At 43.6% G+C, this 14,276-nt stretch overlaps 1 protein-coding gene across 1 annotated transcript in view; it reads left to right on the top strand.

Annotated features, from left to right (window-relative positions):
- Positions 1-14,276, top strand: part of LOC148501281 (uncharacterized) — a 161,408-nt gene that overhangs the window by 61,017 nt on the left and 86,115 nt on the right. The window contains exons 8-12 of the mRNA XM_088450737.1: positions 1,859-1,992; positions 4,780-4,947; positions 5,752-5,931; positions 10,127-10,733; positions 12,241-12,351. Coding sequence (XP_088306863.1) covers positions 1,859-1,992; positions 4,780-4,947; positions 5,752-5,931; positions 10,127-10,733; positions 12,241-12,351 — 1,200 coding nt within the window. The remainder of the gene's footprint in view (positions 1-1,858; positions 1,993-4,779; positions 4,948-5,751; positions 5,932-10,126; positions 10,734-12,240; positions 12,352-14,276) is intronic.

The raw sequence follows: 14,276 nt of genomic DNA, 5'->3' as shown, positions 1-14,276 counted from the left end.
CATTTGCCAGTGTAAGGAAGGCTTTATCAAGAGTGGCCAAAGTTGCATTGATATCGATGAATGTTTGTATAACTCCACCGTCTGCCATAAAAGGGCTTCTTGTTATAATACACCCGGAACATATATATGTACATGTCTGTCTGGATTTACTGGAAGTGGGAAGATGTGTGACGATATTGACGAATGTCTTATGAGCTCAGTTTGTCCCGATCACATGACTTGTACTAACGCTCCTGGGTCCTACCGCTGTGTCTGCGATAAAGGATACCAGGCCCAAGACAATAGCTGTGTAGATATCAATGAATGCTTAAACAATACGGTCTCTTGTGACACCACAGCCATCTGTGTAAATGTACCCGGATCATATTTGTGTACCTGCCCTCCAGGGTACACACAGAAAGCCAACACATGCCTTGATGTGGACGAATGCTCGATGTCTGGGAAGAACTGTCCCCAGCAAACACTCTGTGTGAACACACCAGGATCGTACTTTTGTAGCTGCCCTGAGGGTTTTATGACAAGCGGGGGTATCTGCACGGATATTAACGAGTGCATGGTAGCAAACAGCGGTTGTCCCCCCCAAGCCCTCTGCAAAAACACAGTAGGAAGTTTCTACTGCGAATGTAAACCTGGATTCCGTGGTGATGGACAACAATGTCACGATATTGATGAGTGCAATTCTTCCGATGTCTGCCGGGAAAAATCCTCCTGTTTCAACTTTCCAGGGTCATATGAGTGCAGATACGGACAGAACAACAGCTGCCTGCATAATCTAGGCAATGGTGTGTGTTTTTGTTTTATTTTTTAATCTTATTGACATAAGTCACTATTATTCATGAGGTTATAATTCTGGGTACATTGCATTTGTAGGTGGGTAATGCCAGAGTTTATTATGTTTGAAAAACACACTTAGTAAAGCATTGACTGAAAGGGCTGCCATCGACTGCATTACCCAGCAGGCTATTCTCCTGATATGAATGGTCTACTTTTCAAATGTCCACGAGGAGGATCTCCCTAGCTTTCGTCCTGGTTTCAGATGGTCCTGTGGGGTAGGGATGCCCATTGAATGGTTACTCATCGATGGTGCCATCAGTACTTTTCATTGATGGCAAGAAACCATTGTCACGGAAACACCATTACCCCATTGGTGGTGGCCAACACTATTTGGGGACAAGGCTGGCAGCAGGCCAGTCAGGGAAGAAGGGGCGGTGGCCAGGTGGCACATTGGGGGTGCATCTACGCTCCATGACCCTTTGCGACCAGGCAAAAAATAAAACCATTGCCACACTTCCTGCCATGGTATCACCATCATCAATAGCAAATCCATAGCACCTCGGTGGCAAACCACTGATTGTTGCTAGCCATCGATAGTCAATGGCCTCCCTACTGTAGGGTCACTGACAGCGAATAAGTGCCATTGTGTAGGAGCTGATAGTGTGCAATTGGCTTTGACCGTATCACTGCAGTGCAAAGCATACTCCCCCCGAAAAAAAAAACAATCAAACCTATGATTGGTTGCTATGGGTTATTACACATTTCCAATTTTGTTGATAAACTATTATGCCACATTATATCTCAATATCTCATCAAAATGTAATGTGAAACCCTTTCTAACTGTTATTTGAGTGAATCTGACTGTGGTGACAGGATTTTTAACCAGGTTAGACTATAAAATAAGTGGGATTGCATTTGATATATTTCTTGTGCCAGCAATTTAAATGTAGTTTAACAAGCAAAAACAAATTATCCAGGATTATTTTAATTTAACTCGTTAGTTCCTGAACATTTGCAGGACTGTATCTGTCATTCAAATGTACTTTTTAAAAATAATTTTTACTCTTTGTCCATTTGTCAACAGAGGATTTATTGTATCCATTTGGAGTCATTGTTGGTGACCAAAAAATTGACGCAATAAGCAAAGATGTGAATTCTCCATATATAACGCCCCCTACAGGATTCCCTTTTCTTGGTCAGTCCTATCACAAAATTTATGTAAGTACAGTATTATGTAAGTATTGGGATCTCACAGTATACAGAGATGCTGTGATGCTGTCTGAAGCTCTAATTATTGGGCCAAATGCCACCAAATGTAGTGCAGTACTGTTCAATGCATTGGGAGGATTCTGTGGAGAAAAAAAATGTGTTCCAAAATTCTGTCCCTAGGGGAAAATATGACGTCATCAAGTAAAAAATGCACGAAAAGGTCCCAACTAAGAGAAACCTAAACTTATATGTCAAATTTAAAATTTTCGCCTTAATACAAACAGAGAAAGAAACTGAATTAATGGGATAGAGGAATTCGCACTGTGATTCAGAGGTGAACGCAGAGTTCTTGGACGCAGGTAGACAATATTTTACATCTGCGCATGCGTCTGAATTACACTGTGCATGTGTCCCGGTACTTACCTCCAAAAGCCGCAGAACGAATTTGGATGCGGACAGAGGCAAATTTAGTGGTTATTTCTGGGTGGTAACAGGGGGGTGGCTCATACTTGCCTCTGGGTGGTAACAGGGGGGTGGCTCATACTTGCCTCTGGGTGGTAACAAGGGGGTGGCTCATACTTGCCTCTGGGTGGTAACAGGGGGGTGGCTCATACTTTTGAATAAGCATTTCAGGGAGATTGTGAAAGCAGCACCTATGAGCGCGGTGTTAAAGTGAACGTGGACTGCTACATCTGAGAGGCGTGCAATAAAACTGACTTACAGATGCGTCCTCTTACATCCTTGCCGATCGCGCTACGAACGTGCGCACGCATCGCGCCATGTGGTTACCCGCAGCTGCGTACGCTACAGTATGCCATGGCTCACACTGTGATCACACCATGCAATCCTACTGGGTGCAAGTGCAGTGCTCGTAACCGCTCGCGGGCACACGACTTGAGCCGTGAGTGGCGCGATTTGCCGCGTACGCAGCTAAGATGCAAGAGGACATATCTGTACATCCAAATGTAAATGAGCCCCAAAGCAGTTAGTAAGATCTACTTGTTGATGAAAACACACTGATCCTTTTCAGAAAATGCATGTAGCCATAGGGATCATTGTGCCTTATTGCCAATGCAGGGCAATGATACTAATGATCCAATTTGAATGTATATATCTATAGGGTTTTGTTATATAACACCTTCATAATGGGGGTAAGGTGCAATCAGGGAGATTGCTGGACTCTTCAGGGAGACAGGGAGATTGCTGCTATTTCAGGGAGTCTCCCTGACAATCAGGGAGAGTTGGCAAGTATGGCCGGTGCCGGCGTGTCGTGTTCAGTGATTGAGGCTTTTGCTGCAGTGATTTCGGCAGCCATGTTGACTGAGATTCTGCGCCTCCAGAGGGCTGGTGCAGTGTTCCATATTGCGACAGATGGAGCATCTTAATACGCACGGCAGGGGATGAATGCTGCAGCTGCTGGGCGTGTCTGTATGAATACCATCGGCTGCGGCTTCAGCATAAAGGTGCGGAAAACGACGGAGTGATGGCTGCCATAGCACGCACCTCTGAATCAGGCCTAGAACCATCGTCCCCCGCCCCCACCCTGGGCAGCTGTTTCACAGAAGTTGGACGCAGCTCCAGCTATGGACGCTTCTCGTGATTATCAGCAGACTGCGCACGCTCTATGCACCTTGACGGAGGATACGAGAGCAGTTAGTTCCGTGTGTGGCCAGATCTCTACGTCCGTGAAATGGGAGTTCCTTGGCAGCAAGTGGGCGGCTACCTTGTGAGCGCAGCTGGGAGTGCCATGGGAGACCTCCGTGCTAGAATGAGGGCACGTGCGCACGGAGATGGGGCGTCTATTTCTGTCAGATCACTTGCGCTCAGCATCGGGCTGGTGTAAGTCCTGAAATTAATGAGTCCTCTAATATGATCCAGAATTGTATCCACTACTTGCAGCTAAATAAGACTTTGCATGTCCCTATATAAATGGTCTGCGCCCGTGTCCCGATGGTTACCACCGAAAGTTGCAGAACGAATTTGGACACAGAGAGAGACAATTTCAGTGAGTAATCCTGGGTGGTAACAGGGGGCGTGGCTAGCCAGATGCGGACATGTTGCGGTCAGCAATCACGGCTTTTGCCGCAGTTAAATCATATCTCCCAACTTTTATGGTCTATGAAGAGGGACACTTCCGAAAAGGGGGTGGGGCTTCACGGGATGGGGCGGCCTCTTTAAAATGAGGCGGAGCCTCGCGGTAACCCCTTTTTATGTCACTCTAGGGGGCGTGCCCAGCACTCTCCGAGATGCTGGGCAGCCCCCAGGCTCTCCCTACACTGCATGCGCACGGCATCTGTTCACCTTCTGCACACCCGCTGCTCTGCTATGCAGCGGTATGTGCTCTCCCCAACTTCCCCCCCACTGCAGGACACTGTGGCCCGCGGGTGGGAGAGCGGGACAGTCCCAGAAAAATGGGACTGTCCCCTATCGGCTGTGGCAGTAGCATAAAGACGCAGTAGGAAATCACGGGGAAAATGACCGCCACGCCATTTCCCCGGTGTTTGCCGCATGCCCAGTAGACACCGGGCACACTCTAATGCATGGAGCCTACCGCTGCTGTCAGTTCGCTGGCAGCAGCCGGGGAGAGAGGAGGGGGCCCCGGACGGGGACTGGACACGGACCCCCTTCTCTCTTGATACGCTGCTGAGTAATAGCAGTAAAGGTGTATGACAAATGACTATGATACAGTAAAAGAATGAAAGCAAAACCAAATATCACAAGTTAAAGATCACTCTTCTAATGTGTTTACTATTCAGAGACAGAATACCTGAATAATTGTGGATGTCTCCATTTTAGTTTTCAGATAACGGACTCATTCAGTTTCAGCCTGTGAAAGTCAATGAAAAATATTTATTTCCGAATCCCTTTGATAAGGGATTTGGGGGGAATGAGAAGGCGGCCATGCTCGCTGTCTTCTGGGACGACTCCGATCTCACGCTGGGAGATGGGGCCCTTTGGTACCAGGTTTGTGATCATTGACCTAAATGTTTTACATATATACTGTTTTAGCTGCATACCCCTTTTTATGCAAAAATGTTGCTTTATCAGGAAAACAACTATAATAATATTGCAAATAATAGATGCATGAGATGCACAAAGTCACTGTCAATGGCGAATAGGCTCTAGAATCAGCCAGAGGGAATTTTCAGCTGCAGGACTGACTAAACTATGTTTGTTCATTTCAAAAAGTTATTATGGGGGTCATTAGCTAACCTGCAATAAGACACAAACGCTGTTCCGTTATTGTGACATCAAGCACCAATTATGCCACAGTTGTCCCTATTTTTTGTTTTACACATATGTAATCCATCCACCACTTTCAAGGTGCTTTTGTTAAGGGTGGTAACTCCAATCAATAAGAGTACCAACATTGTGTTACATATATCAATTTAACATTGTTAAATTAAAACCATAGGGAAAAAGCTGTATAAATCCAGTTCTTTTTCACCGGAAGTCTTGGCAATGGGTTGGGTCATCATGGCTGTGGCACACTGAGGGCATGGTCATACTCTGTGTGTGCTGCAGTGCAACGCCTACCCTGGTGTTAGGGCTATCACACACAAAGCAAGTAAGAAGAATTCTATAATGCACATATAATAATAAATGTCATACGTCGCTAAATTCATTTGAGATCAGCTTGCACCACATTCTATCCTATTTTTGTCTATATCAATTTTTAAACTTATCCAAACCTACAAAAGCTTAGACTATATAGGAACATTAGTTTTCCTAATGAACAGATTTTTCTTTTCTTTTTGTCTTCTTTAGATATATTCTGAGAAGGATCAGAAAGACTTCTACTCACAAATTATATTCAACAGAACCAATGAGGAAGTGAACAGATATTTCAGTAAGAATATCACGACCAACTATACATCGAGATGGATCCTGAAAATAACGTGGGATCAGGTGCTGCCCGTGTCCTTCCAAAAAATATCAGTCACCGAGGTAAAACAACGATTTGTTATCACGTGTTCTAAAACACAATAATTGTACTGTAAACTCGTGCCTACCAAAATGGCAGCCAACACGTAAGAGACTGGAATACCAAGTGTGTCCTAGGTGCCCCCTTCTCCAGATACCCCTGCAGACACGGCATTACTCCCAACTGCCACTCTCGCTTGTCATCTATCTCACATTTAAACTTACGTTCTGAGGAAAGATGCAATGCAGCAGCTATTGTTATGGGCGGGGCACATCACATAATTAGGCCCACCCCCTCTTGGCATAATGCCACAATTCGCATTTGTAATGTATAGGAGGGGCAGAACTAAAATGACGCTTGCGAATCACTGCATTGTGCCGCAAGGGGGCAAGGCTCTGATTGTGGACCGTAGGGGGGTTCTAGCATGCTGGCCTATTTTTGAAAAAGCATTTCAGGGAGATTGTGAAAGCAGCACCTATGAGCGCGTGTTACAGTGGGCGTGTACTGATAAATCTGAGAGGCGTGTCCTAAACCTGACTTACATCCAAATGTAAACCAGCCCAAAAGCAGTTAGTAAGATCTGTTTGTTGATGAAAACACACTAATACTTTTCAGAAATTCATAGGGATCATTGTGCCTTATAATAACCAATGCAAGGAAATGACACTAATGATCCAATTTGAATGTATATATCTCTGTTTTTTAATATAACAGCTTCATAATGGGGGTAAGGATGAAATGAGGGAGATTGCTAGACTCTTCAGGGAGACAGGGAGATTGCTACTATTTCAGGGAGTCTCCCTGACAATGAGGGAGAGTTGGCAAGTATGGCATACTTGCCTACTCTCCCGGGACTGTCGGGAGCCTCCCGAAAATCGGGTTCCCGACACCCATCAGGACTAGGCAAGTCCCCCGGTATCATAGCCCCACCCCCTGCCTTATAATGCCAGTAATATTGGCATTATAAAGCGGGGAGCGGGGCCACAATGACGCGATCACGTCGGCACGCCCCTGCTCCGCCTATTTGACCCGCCCCCATCCTCCCTGCTGGACGGACCTGCCAGCCCCCTTCCGGATTCCCCTGCGGAAATGTCGGCAAGTGTGAAGTATGATTCTAGGTACTCAGAAACACCCCCCACTCCCCGCGTGTGCCATAATGGGTCATTCCCCACCACTTCCCACATGCTCAGAGAAGAGGAAGGGAATGAGAAATGAAGCTTCTAAGCAATTTACCAAGAACTTCTAGCCAGGACATCGCATGCAGAAAGATACTGTCCTGGAGAAGGCATAAAAATATAATCATAGCTTCCCCTACATTATACTGCTCGGTCTAGCCCTGCCTTAAACATAAAGAAGCAGATGCACTAATTTTTGGGACAGAATTCATTTGATAAATAGACTTGATAATTTTCTGGAACCAAATACACTTAAACATCTTAGCTACAAGCAATCACAAACAATTTTCTAATATATCAATACCAATACCAACAGTGCATGTTTTCCAGGTCTCCTCACAGAATCACAAGTGAAATAATTAGCTCCACAGCTGCTTTTAAAATGTGTCACTGAGTATGAATATGAACACACCTGTGCACCTGCTGGGTAACCTGCAAAACGTGAACTGTGTGGGGTCCTTAGGACCGAATTTGAGAACCTCTGATTTATGTTATACGAGTATCCTCATCCATTGCCCTACATTAATAAAATTGTACATATTTCTAACCCCCATAGGCAAATAATGTACTGTAGTGTTTGTACTGCGATACTGAAATCTTAACACCCCATAGATAGTTTATAGAATGTAGTACTAGATAAATTCTATCTACAGACAGCTAGAATCTGATTTGTTACTATAGGTTACACCTCTACATGTCCTCCTTAGAAAAAAGGTTTGATAAATGACACCCATACTCTTTTAATATATGTACTCACAAGATATTATGTAGACTTAATAGCGCAAATGTAAGAATGGAAAATAGATACAATAGTGTTTACACATCTCTACAACTTGCTTTATTTAGTTTAGAGTGGGAACTTATCACTCTCCGATGGTAACCCACCTTCCGATGACTATTTCATTGGCTTATACTTCCCCTCCTGAAACTCTTACTAAATACAGTCAGAGCCGTTGAGACACGGGGTCTGGGTACTGAAGGGGGAGTGGCCAAATTCTGGGAGGTGTGGCCACACCCCCTCCTGAAAAACCAAAGTGAAGTACTATGCACGGGGGTGCGTTCTGTAAAGAGGGACATTTTTCGACCTCAGCAGCTGACCCGGCCCCCACCTGGGCCCCTCTATCAGCCGCAGGTAGTTAGTACCCCTCTTCTTCACACACAGGAATACATTTCTTCATCATGATAACTTTTCTCCTACAACTTTATATTATCAGACAGAGTTCTTCATTTTCTATCTGGGATATAACACAAAGTTGCTCTCCGGATAAAATAGTACTCAAATATTTATCTAACCGATTGAGAAACTATGATGACATGTAGTTAGACCAAAGCTGATATATAGGGCCATATAAAATTAGGCTGCGAAAAGCCGATGACGTCATTTTCGCCGATTTGAGTTATCCCCGTATTCAATATTTCTGACTTTTCGCCGGTGTGTCACTGCATTGGGACCAGCAAAAAAGTATCACCTATGAATAGGTGGCGAGAACATGTGCAGAATTGGGGTTTTGGGGTGCAGACTTCCAAAAACCACCCTGCACCCATTGGACAGGCTCCCAAAGGTATTCTGTGTCAAAAATGTTTTAAAAAGTACCACAGGACACCCCAAAAAAAGGTACTTTCATTTTGGGGGCGAAAAAAAAAGTTGGGGGACAAACTTCTAAACTAGCGAAATACTTAGGGGGGGGTCCCCAAATATGCCCCATGTGTATTTTTTATTGCAGGTGGCTGCAGCAGGTGGATTTTTCACGATTTTTAAAACTTCACATTAGCCATTTTAAAATATACTTGCACCCATTTTCATGTACCCCAAATTTGATGGGACTACTTATTTTTCCCAAAGAAAGATGCTAAATGCTATTCTTTACCACTTTTCCAAAGACGCTAAGAAGCACCTATTGAGACCATTTAAAGACCCCAAATACCTTCAGCAGGGCTATTTGGGGGTACCCATAGTGAACCCCCACGTCAGACCATCTTTTCGGCGGGTGTCAGAGTGATTTCCCCAAAAATGACAGAACTTTTCACTGATTTCGTTTTCGCCAGGTATGTTATCGCCAATTTGGAATTAAATTAGGGGATACACGGGGACGAGCGCGATACATTTTCAACCCTGAACCTGAAACCTGCGATGACGGTGAAAAGTCCGGCAACTGACTTTTCGCTCCAAATTGAATATGGCCCATAGTGGTAAATAACAGAGCATCAAAGTAAAACTTTTAATGGAATGAAAGTAATCACAAATCCTGCATTTAATAATCCCTTGTACCACTGACCAATAAAATCTGGGAAATGGAAAATGTATTTGATTCACATAATAAGGTTTATACTTTATAACAGTAAAAAGCAGTACTCTAATCCAGAAAAGTTGAGTTACATTGATGGATTCCCTCTAAATTAGCTGGACACCAGTGGCGTCACTAGGGGGTGTGAGGACTGTACCAGGGTGACACCAAAATGCTGGCTCCTCCTCATTGACCTGGATCCGGGTGCTGCACTGTGATGTTAATGTGCTGGGCCCGCCCCCACAGTGATAAAATGGGGATGTGCTGCTATTCCACTCCACTTCCCCACAAGTCGTGCACAGAACGGCTATTTGGCACACTCTGTGCCACTGACCCCAGTAACGCCACTGTTAAACACCATTCAACTACTTTTCCCATTGAGGCAGTATTTTGGAGTACCTAAGACTTAGGCCTTTCCTAGGAAGACCCACATCTGTTTATAATGGGTCACGTGGTGGCAATAAAATAGTGCTAAATCAATTTATGATCTTCTCCACATTGGGGATAATAAATTCACACACTTATACCTACCCAAGAAATTTATGTAGGTCGCTAGGCTAGTCCATTAAAAAACAGAATAGGGAATAGTTGTCGGCTTATACAATTGCATCTGATTTAGAGTGCGGCCAGCTTAGACTGTATTCCATGGCAATAAAAATAAACATTTATCTATCAGATGATCTTGTCAATATAGTATAAAATAATTGGTAATTGCGTTTCTTTGTGTTGTAATATATTTTTTTTGTCTGTACATATAGAACAATACCTTCCAGTGCATACTGACCACTGATGGCACATTTTCTTTTGCACTAATAAAATATTACAACATGTTATGGAGTCCTAAACAGCGAGTGTATCACAGAGCATTGATTGGGTACACAAACGGAGAAGGCGTCTACTACAACGATCCGCAAGCATTGAAGAACAATACATATGGGCCAGAAGGAAGATATCGGCCCAACAAGGTGCAGGGAAACACAAACATTACTGGTTTATGGGCCTACCGGCTAGATACGCCTATTAACCTAAACAAGACTAACTACCACAGGAAATGCTGGCGCTGGTATTATTCAGAGCCGGATAGTTCAGCGTGGGACATTGGGTTGCCAACGTGCCCGTGCCTTAAATCCCAGGCCGCAAAAGATAGCACTTTTATTACTGAGATCCTTGCAACCACCGGCCCATACCTGGTAAAGACGTTGCGGGGATTACAGTGCAACGGGACAACGTTTCAATCCACTCTTCCCAATCAGTGTGCTGCTGGGAGACGATGTGTCTATGACTCAGAAGGTTATTTGATCAATGGATTCAGTGACCGATACCTTGTATATGACTCAAATATGAATGGCGGTCAAGACCACATCGGTAGGTAGAAGTTGGTTGAACACATAGGGGTTTTATGTATCAAGCAGTGAAAAGCATGGAGAAGAGGATCAGTGGAGAAGTTGCCCATAGCAACCAATCAGATTTGAGGTAGCATTTATCAACAGTCTATAAAATAATAGGTAGGAGCTGATTGGTTGCTATGGGCAACTTCTCCACTGGTCCACTACTTCACACTTTTCACTACTTGATACATAGACCCCTACGTTTTTGTAAAATTAGGTTTATTTTTCCAAGAGTTGAATTGATAATGTTCCAGGCGGTCATATCAGACAGCGCCTGTGGGTATTCATATATTGGAATGCTTCTAATCATTCTAATCAATTTGGTCAGGCTTTGGAAGAATTACCCACTATACCACACTAATGCAAAGGTTCATACTCCTTTATTACTTCAACTGGTACCGTACAGTCCATTGTGCTGTTATCTAAGTCACCCTAGCTGATGCGGGTTCAGTGGAAACAAGAAGACGCCTCTCTATGGGGAGATCAAATCTGGGAGTGAGATAAAGTGGAAAGAGATAAAGTTTCAACCAATTAGCTTTGAACTGTCATTGTTCAGGGAAGCAGACGAATGGAATCCCGACCGCCGGCTTCCTGACTGTATAATCCTGGCAAGGGTTAAATGACAGGCATCGAGATCCCGACGCCTGTCATTTTACCTACTCCGGGAGCCCGACGCCTGGCTTCCCGATCGAAGGTAAGCCGGGCGCCGGGCGCGGACAGCCGCGGGGGGTTGAGGGTTAGGTTAGGGGCTCCCGGGGGGGACTTAGGGGTAGGTTAGGTTTAGGCTAGGGGAAGGGGGGGTTAGGGTTAGGCACCCATGGGGGGAAGTTAGGGTTAGGCACCCCCCCGGGAGTCTTAGGATTAGGGTGCGGGAAAGGGGGGGTTAGGTTTAGGCACTTAGAGGGGGGATTAGGGTTAAGCACTGGTGGGGGGAGGTTACGGTTAGGCACCCCTAAGGGAGGGTTAGGGAATAGATGAGGGATACCTAACTAAAACTCTGTTCGGCATTTTCACCTTTGTCGGGCTGCCGCTGGCCAGCAGTGATTCATACCGATCCCATTGTACAGGCTGAAGCTGATTGTTTGCTTGCTATGGTCAACTTCTCTTTAGAAGGTTTGATAGATCTCCTCCTAATGGGCCATCACTCTTTACCCTACACACAATAAGGCTCACCCACGGAACTGAAGAACAGAGAGATCAACAGATGGAAGACCCGAGGCCAACCAGTCCTAGGTGCAGGGATGCCTAACCTGAGGAGCTTTCACCTTAAACTCATTTTGACATTTCTGTGTTATTATCATCTCCTGTTTGCCTAATGTTTTGGGGTCTCCTGTCTCAGAACGCCTCCCACCCTGGAGCTTATTGCTGTCCTGTCTCCTGCTGTTGTAACCTTTTTTTCTTTTTCTTTTTTAACAAATTCTTAAAATGTAGTATTACAGAATTTGTATCATAGCGTTTTAGTAACTGTGTATTTGTCACAACAGATAAGGATCTGCTCCCCTTCCATTGGTGTTGCATTTATACCCCTCTGTGTTACTTGTTCTACGAGAAAAGGCCGCGTGATTCCTGCGCAGAGTATTCCTCTCCGGGGCTAGGTGAGTCACTTCTGTTCTAATACGAACATGAAGAGCGAGAACAAATGGTCAATAGGTTTGGGCCAAAAACCATATTTATGTCACTCTACAAATGTTTTCCAACATATTAGTGTTGTTGTTTTTTGTTTATTTAGTTGAGTATTAGTTTTTATATGTTGGCCGGAGGGCAATTCATGCCAAGAGACAGATTCATCAGACAAACGATGGTTCCTACCATTGCAGCTTTCAGGAGAGGAATGAAAATTTAATTACAAAAGCTCCTTTTATTTTATTTTATATACAACATCTTTCGGACAATTTCCAATTTAGTGGTCTATATATCAGTGTGCAAACGACGTTTACAGTTTCTTATTGAACCTTATTGAACCTTGCCACATGAATACTTTTTACTCTGCTGCTTATTTATCAATATCAAATAGATTAGCAAAATTCTACACGTATAGTCACATAAAAGAATTTGCATTAAATCTAAATACCACATTCCAAAGAGGGTCAAATAATGGCTTTTTCAATAATTTCCTGTAACCATCTACTATGGTAACCAGCTTTTGTTAATTAAGATGGTTTTGGTGAAACCAACAATGCGGTATCTCTCCTAATTATATTAACCAGAACATGGGATATTTAAGGGGAGATTCATCAAATCTTGGGGGCATATTTACTAAAGTGCGTGTTTTTAGAAGTGGAGATGTTGTCCATAGCAGCCAATCAGATTCTAGCTATCATCTTTTAGAAAGTGCTAGATAAATGATAAGTAGAATCTGATTGGTTGCTATGGGCAACATCACCCCTTCTATAAACCTGTACTTTAGAAAATATATCCCCTGGAGAAAGATAAAGAACCTACCAATCAGCTTCTAACTGTCATTTTTCAAACACAGCCTGTAACATGACAGAAGCTGATTGGTTGGTTCTTTATATCTCTCTCTCTCTCCACTTCATCTCTCTCCCAGCTTTGTTAAATATCGTATAGGTAGAAAGACCTAAAACAATATGATCTCTACTAAACAGAGTAACCAGGGCTGATAACCAGGTTAACATGCGACATGGGTCAATGAAAGAAAGGCGGAAGTACTACAACTCACATATATAATAAACAACACACTAAGAAGTGCAGAGTACACTTACCACTCACACTTACCACTCACCTACACATCTCTACTAAAAAATAGGGTTTTTTGATCCAGTGAAATCCAAGCACCAATAGTGCAGACGTTACTCTCAAGCTACTTCTTGGGGCTGATTTTCATTTAGACGCAAAGTTGCTGTAGTTGCAGCCGTGGAAGCCTCATTTACTACCTTGTGCTAATGCGAGGAGCAGTTTACCTAATGCTACAATTCCCCATTGTACTGGCAACTGTAGGGAGCCAAAAAGTTTTACAGCAGATTTCTAGTCTAGATTTAAAAATGTACTTATACATGTGACTGCTCACCATGCCTGATCTAATAGTGGGGCTGTCTCCACTTTGGTATTCCTGACTTTCAGGTATGCCTGTGAGCTGTACGATGTATACCTTCATGTACTCTACCTTGATGGCCAATTGTACTTGGCATTTTAATATTTATTCTCTGTCTCTATCTGTTTCCATGTTGTCTGCCATATATCATTCTACCTAGGTATGTTGTCTTTTCTGTGTGCGTGTATGTTCCAGCATTAATGAAATATGATTTAATATTAAAAAATAAATGTAACTATTTGCAGTTTACTCCATAACGTGCTTCCAAAGGCCTGTAGTGGATTCATTTTTTTCAGTGATTGTGATCAAATTGACACACCGCTTTTATTATTATAATTACCAGTTATTTATATAGCGCACACATATTCCGCTGCGCTTTACAGAGAATATTTGCTCATTCACATCAGTCCTTGCCCCAGTGGAGCTTACAATCTATGGGGTCTATGTCCTAAGCCTTGGAGAGAGATA

This window comes from Taudactylus pleione, unplaced genomic scaffold (assembly GCF_031769625.1).
Source record: "Taudactylus pleione unplaced genomic scaffold, aTauple2 ptg000522l, whole genome shotgun sequence".
NCBI classification, from domain to species: Eukaryota; Metazoa; Chordata; class Amphibia; order Anura; family Myobatrachidae; genus Taudactylus; species Taudactylus pleione.
The sequence above is the reverse complement of the archived record's forward strand: the minus strand, read 5'-3'. Positions and strand labels throughout refer to the sequence as shown.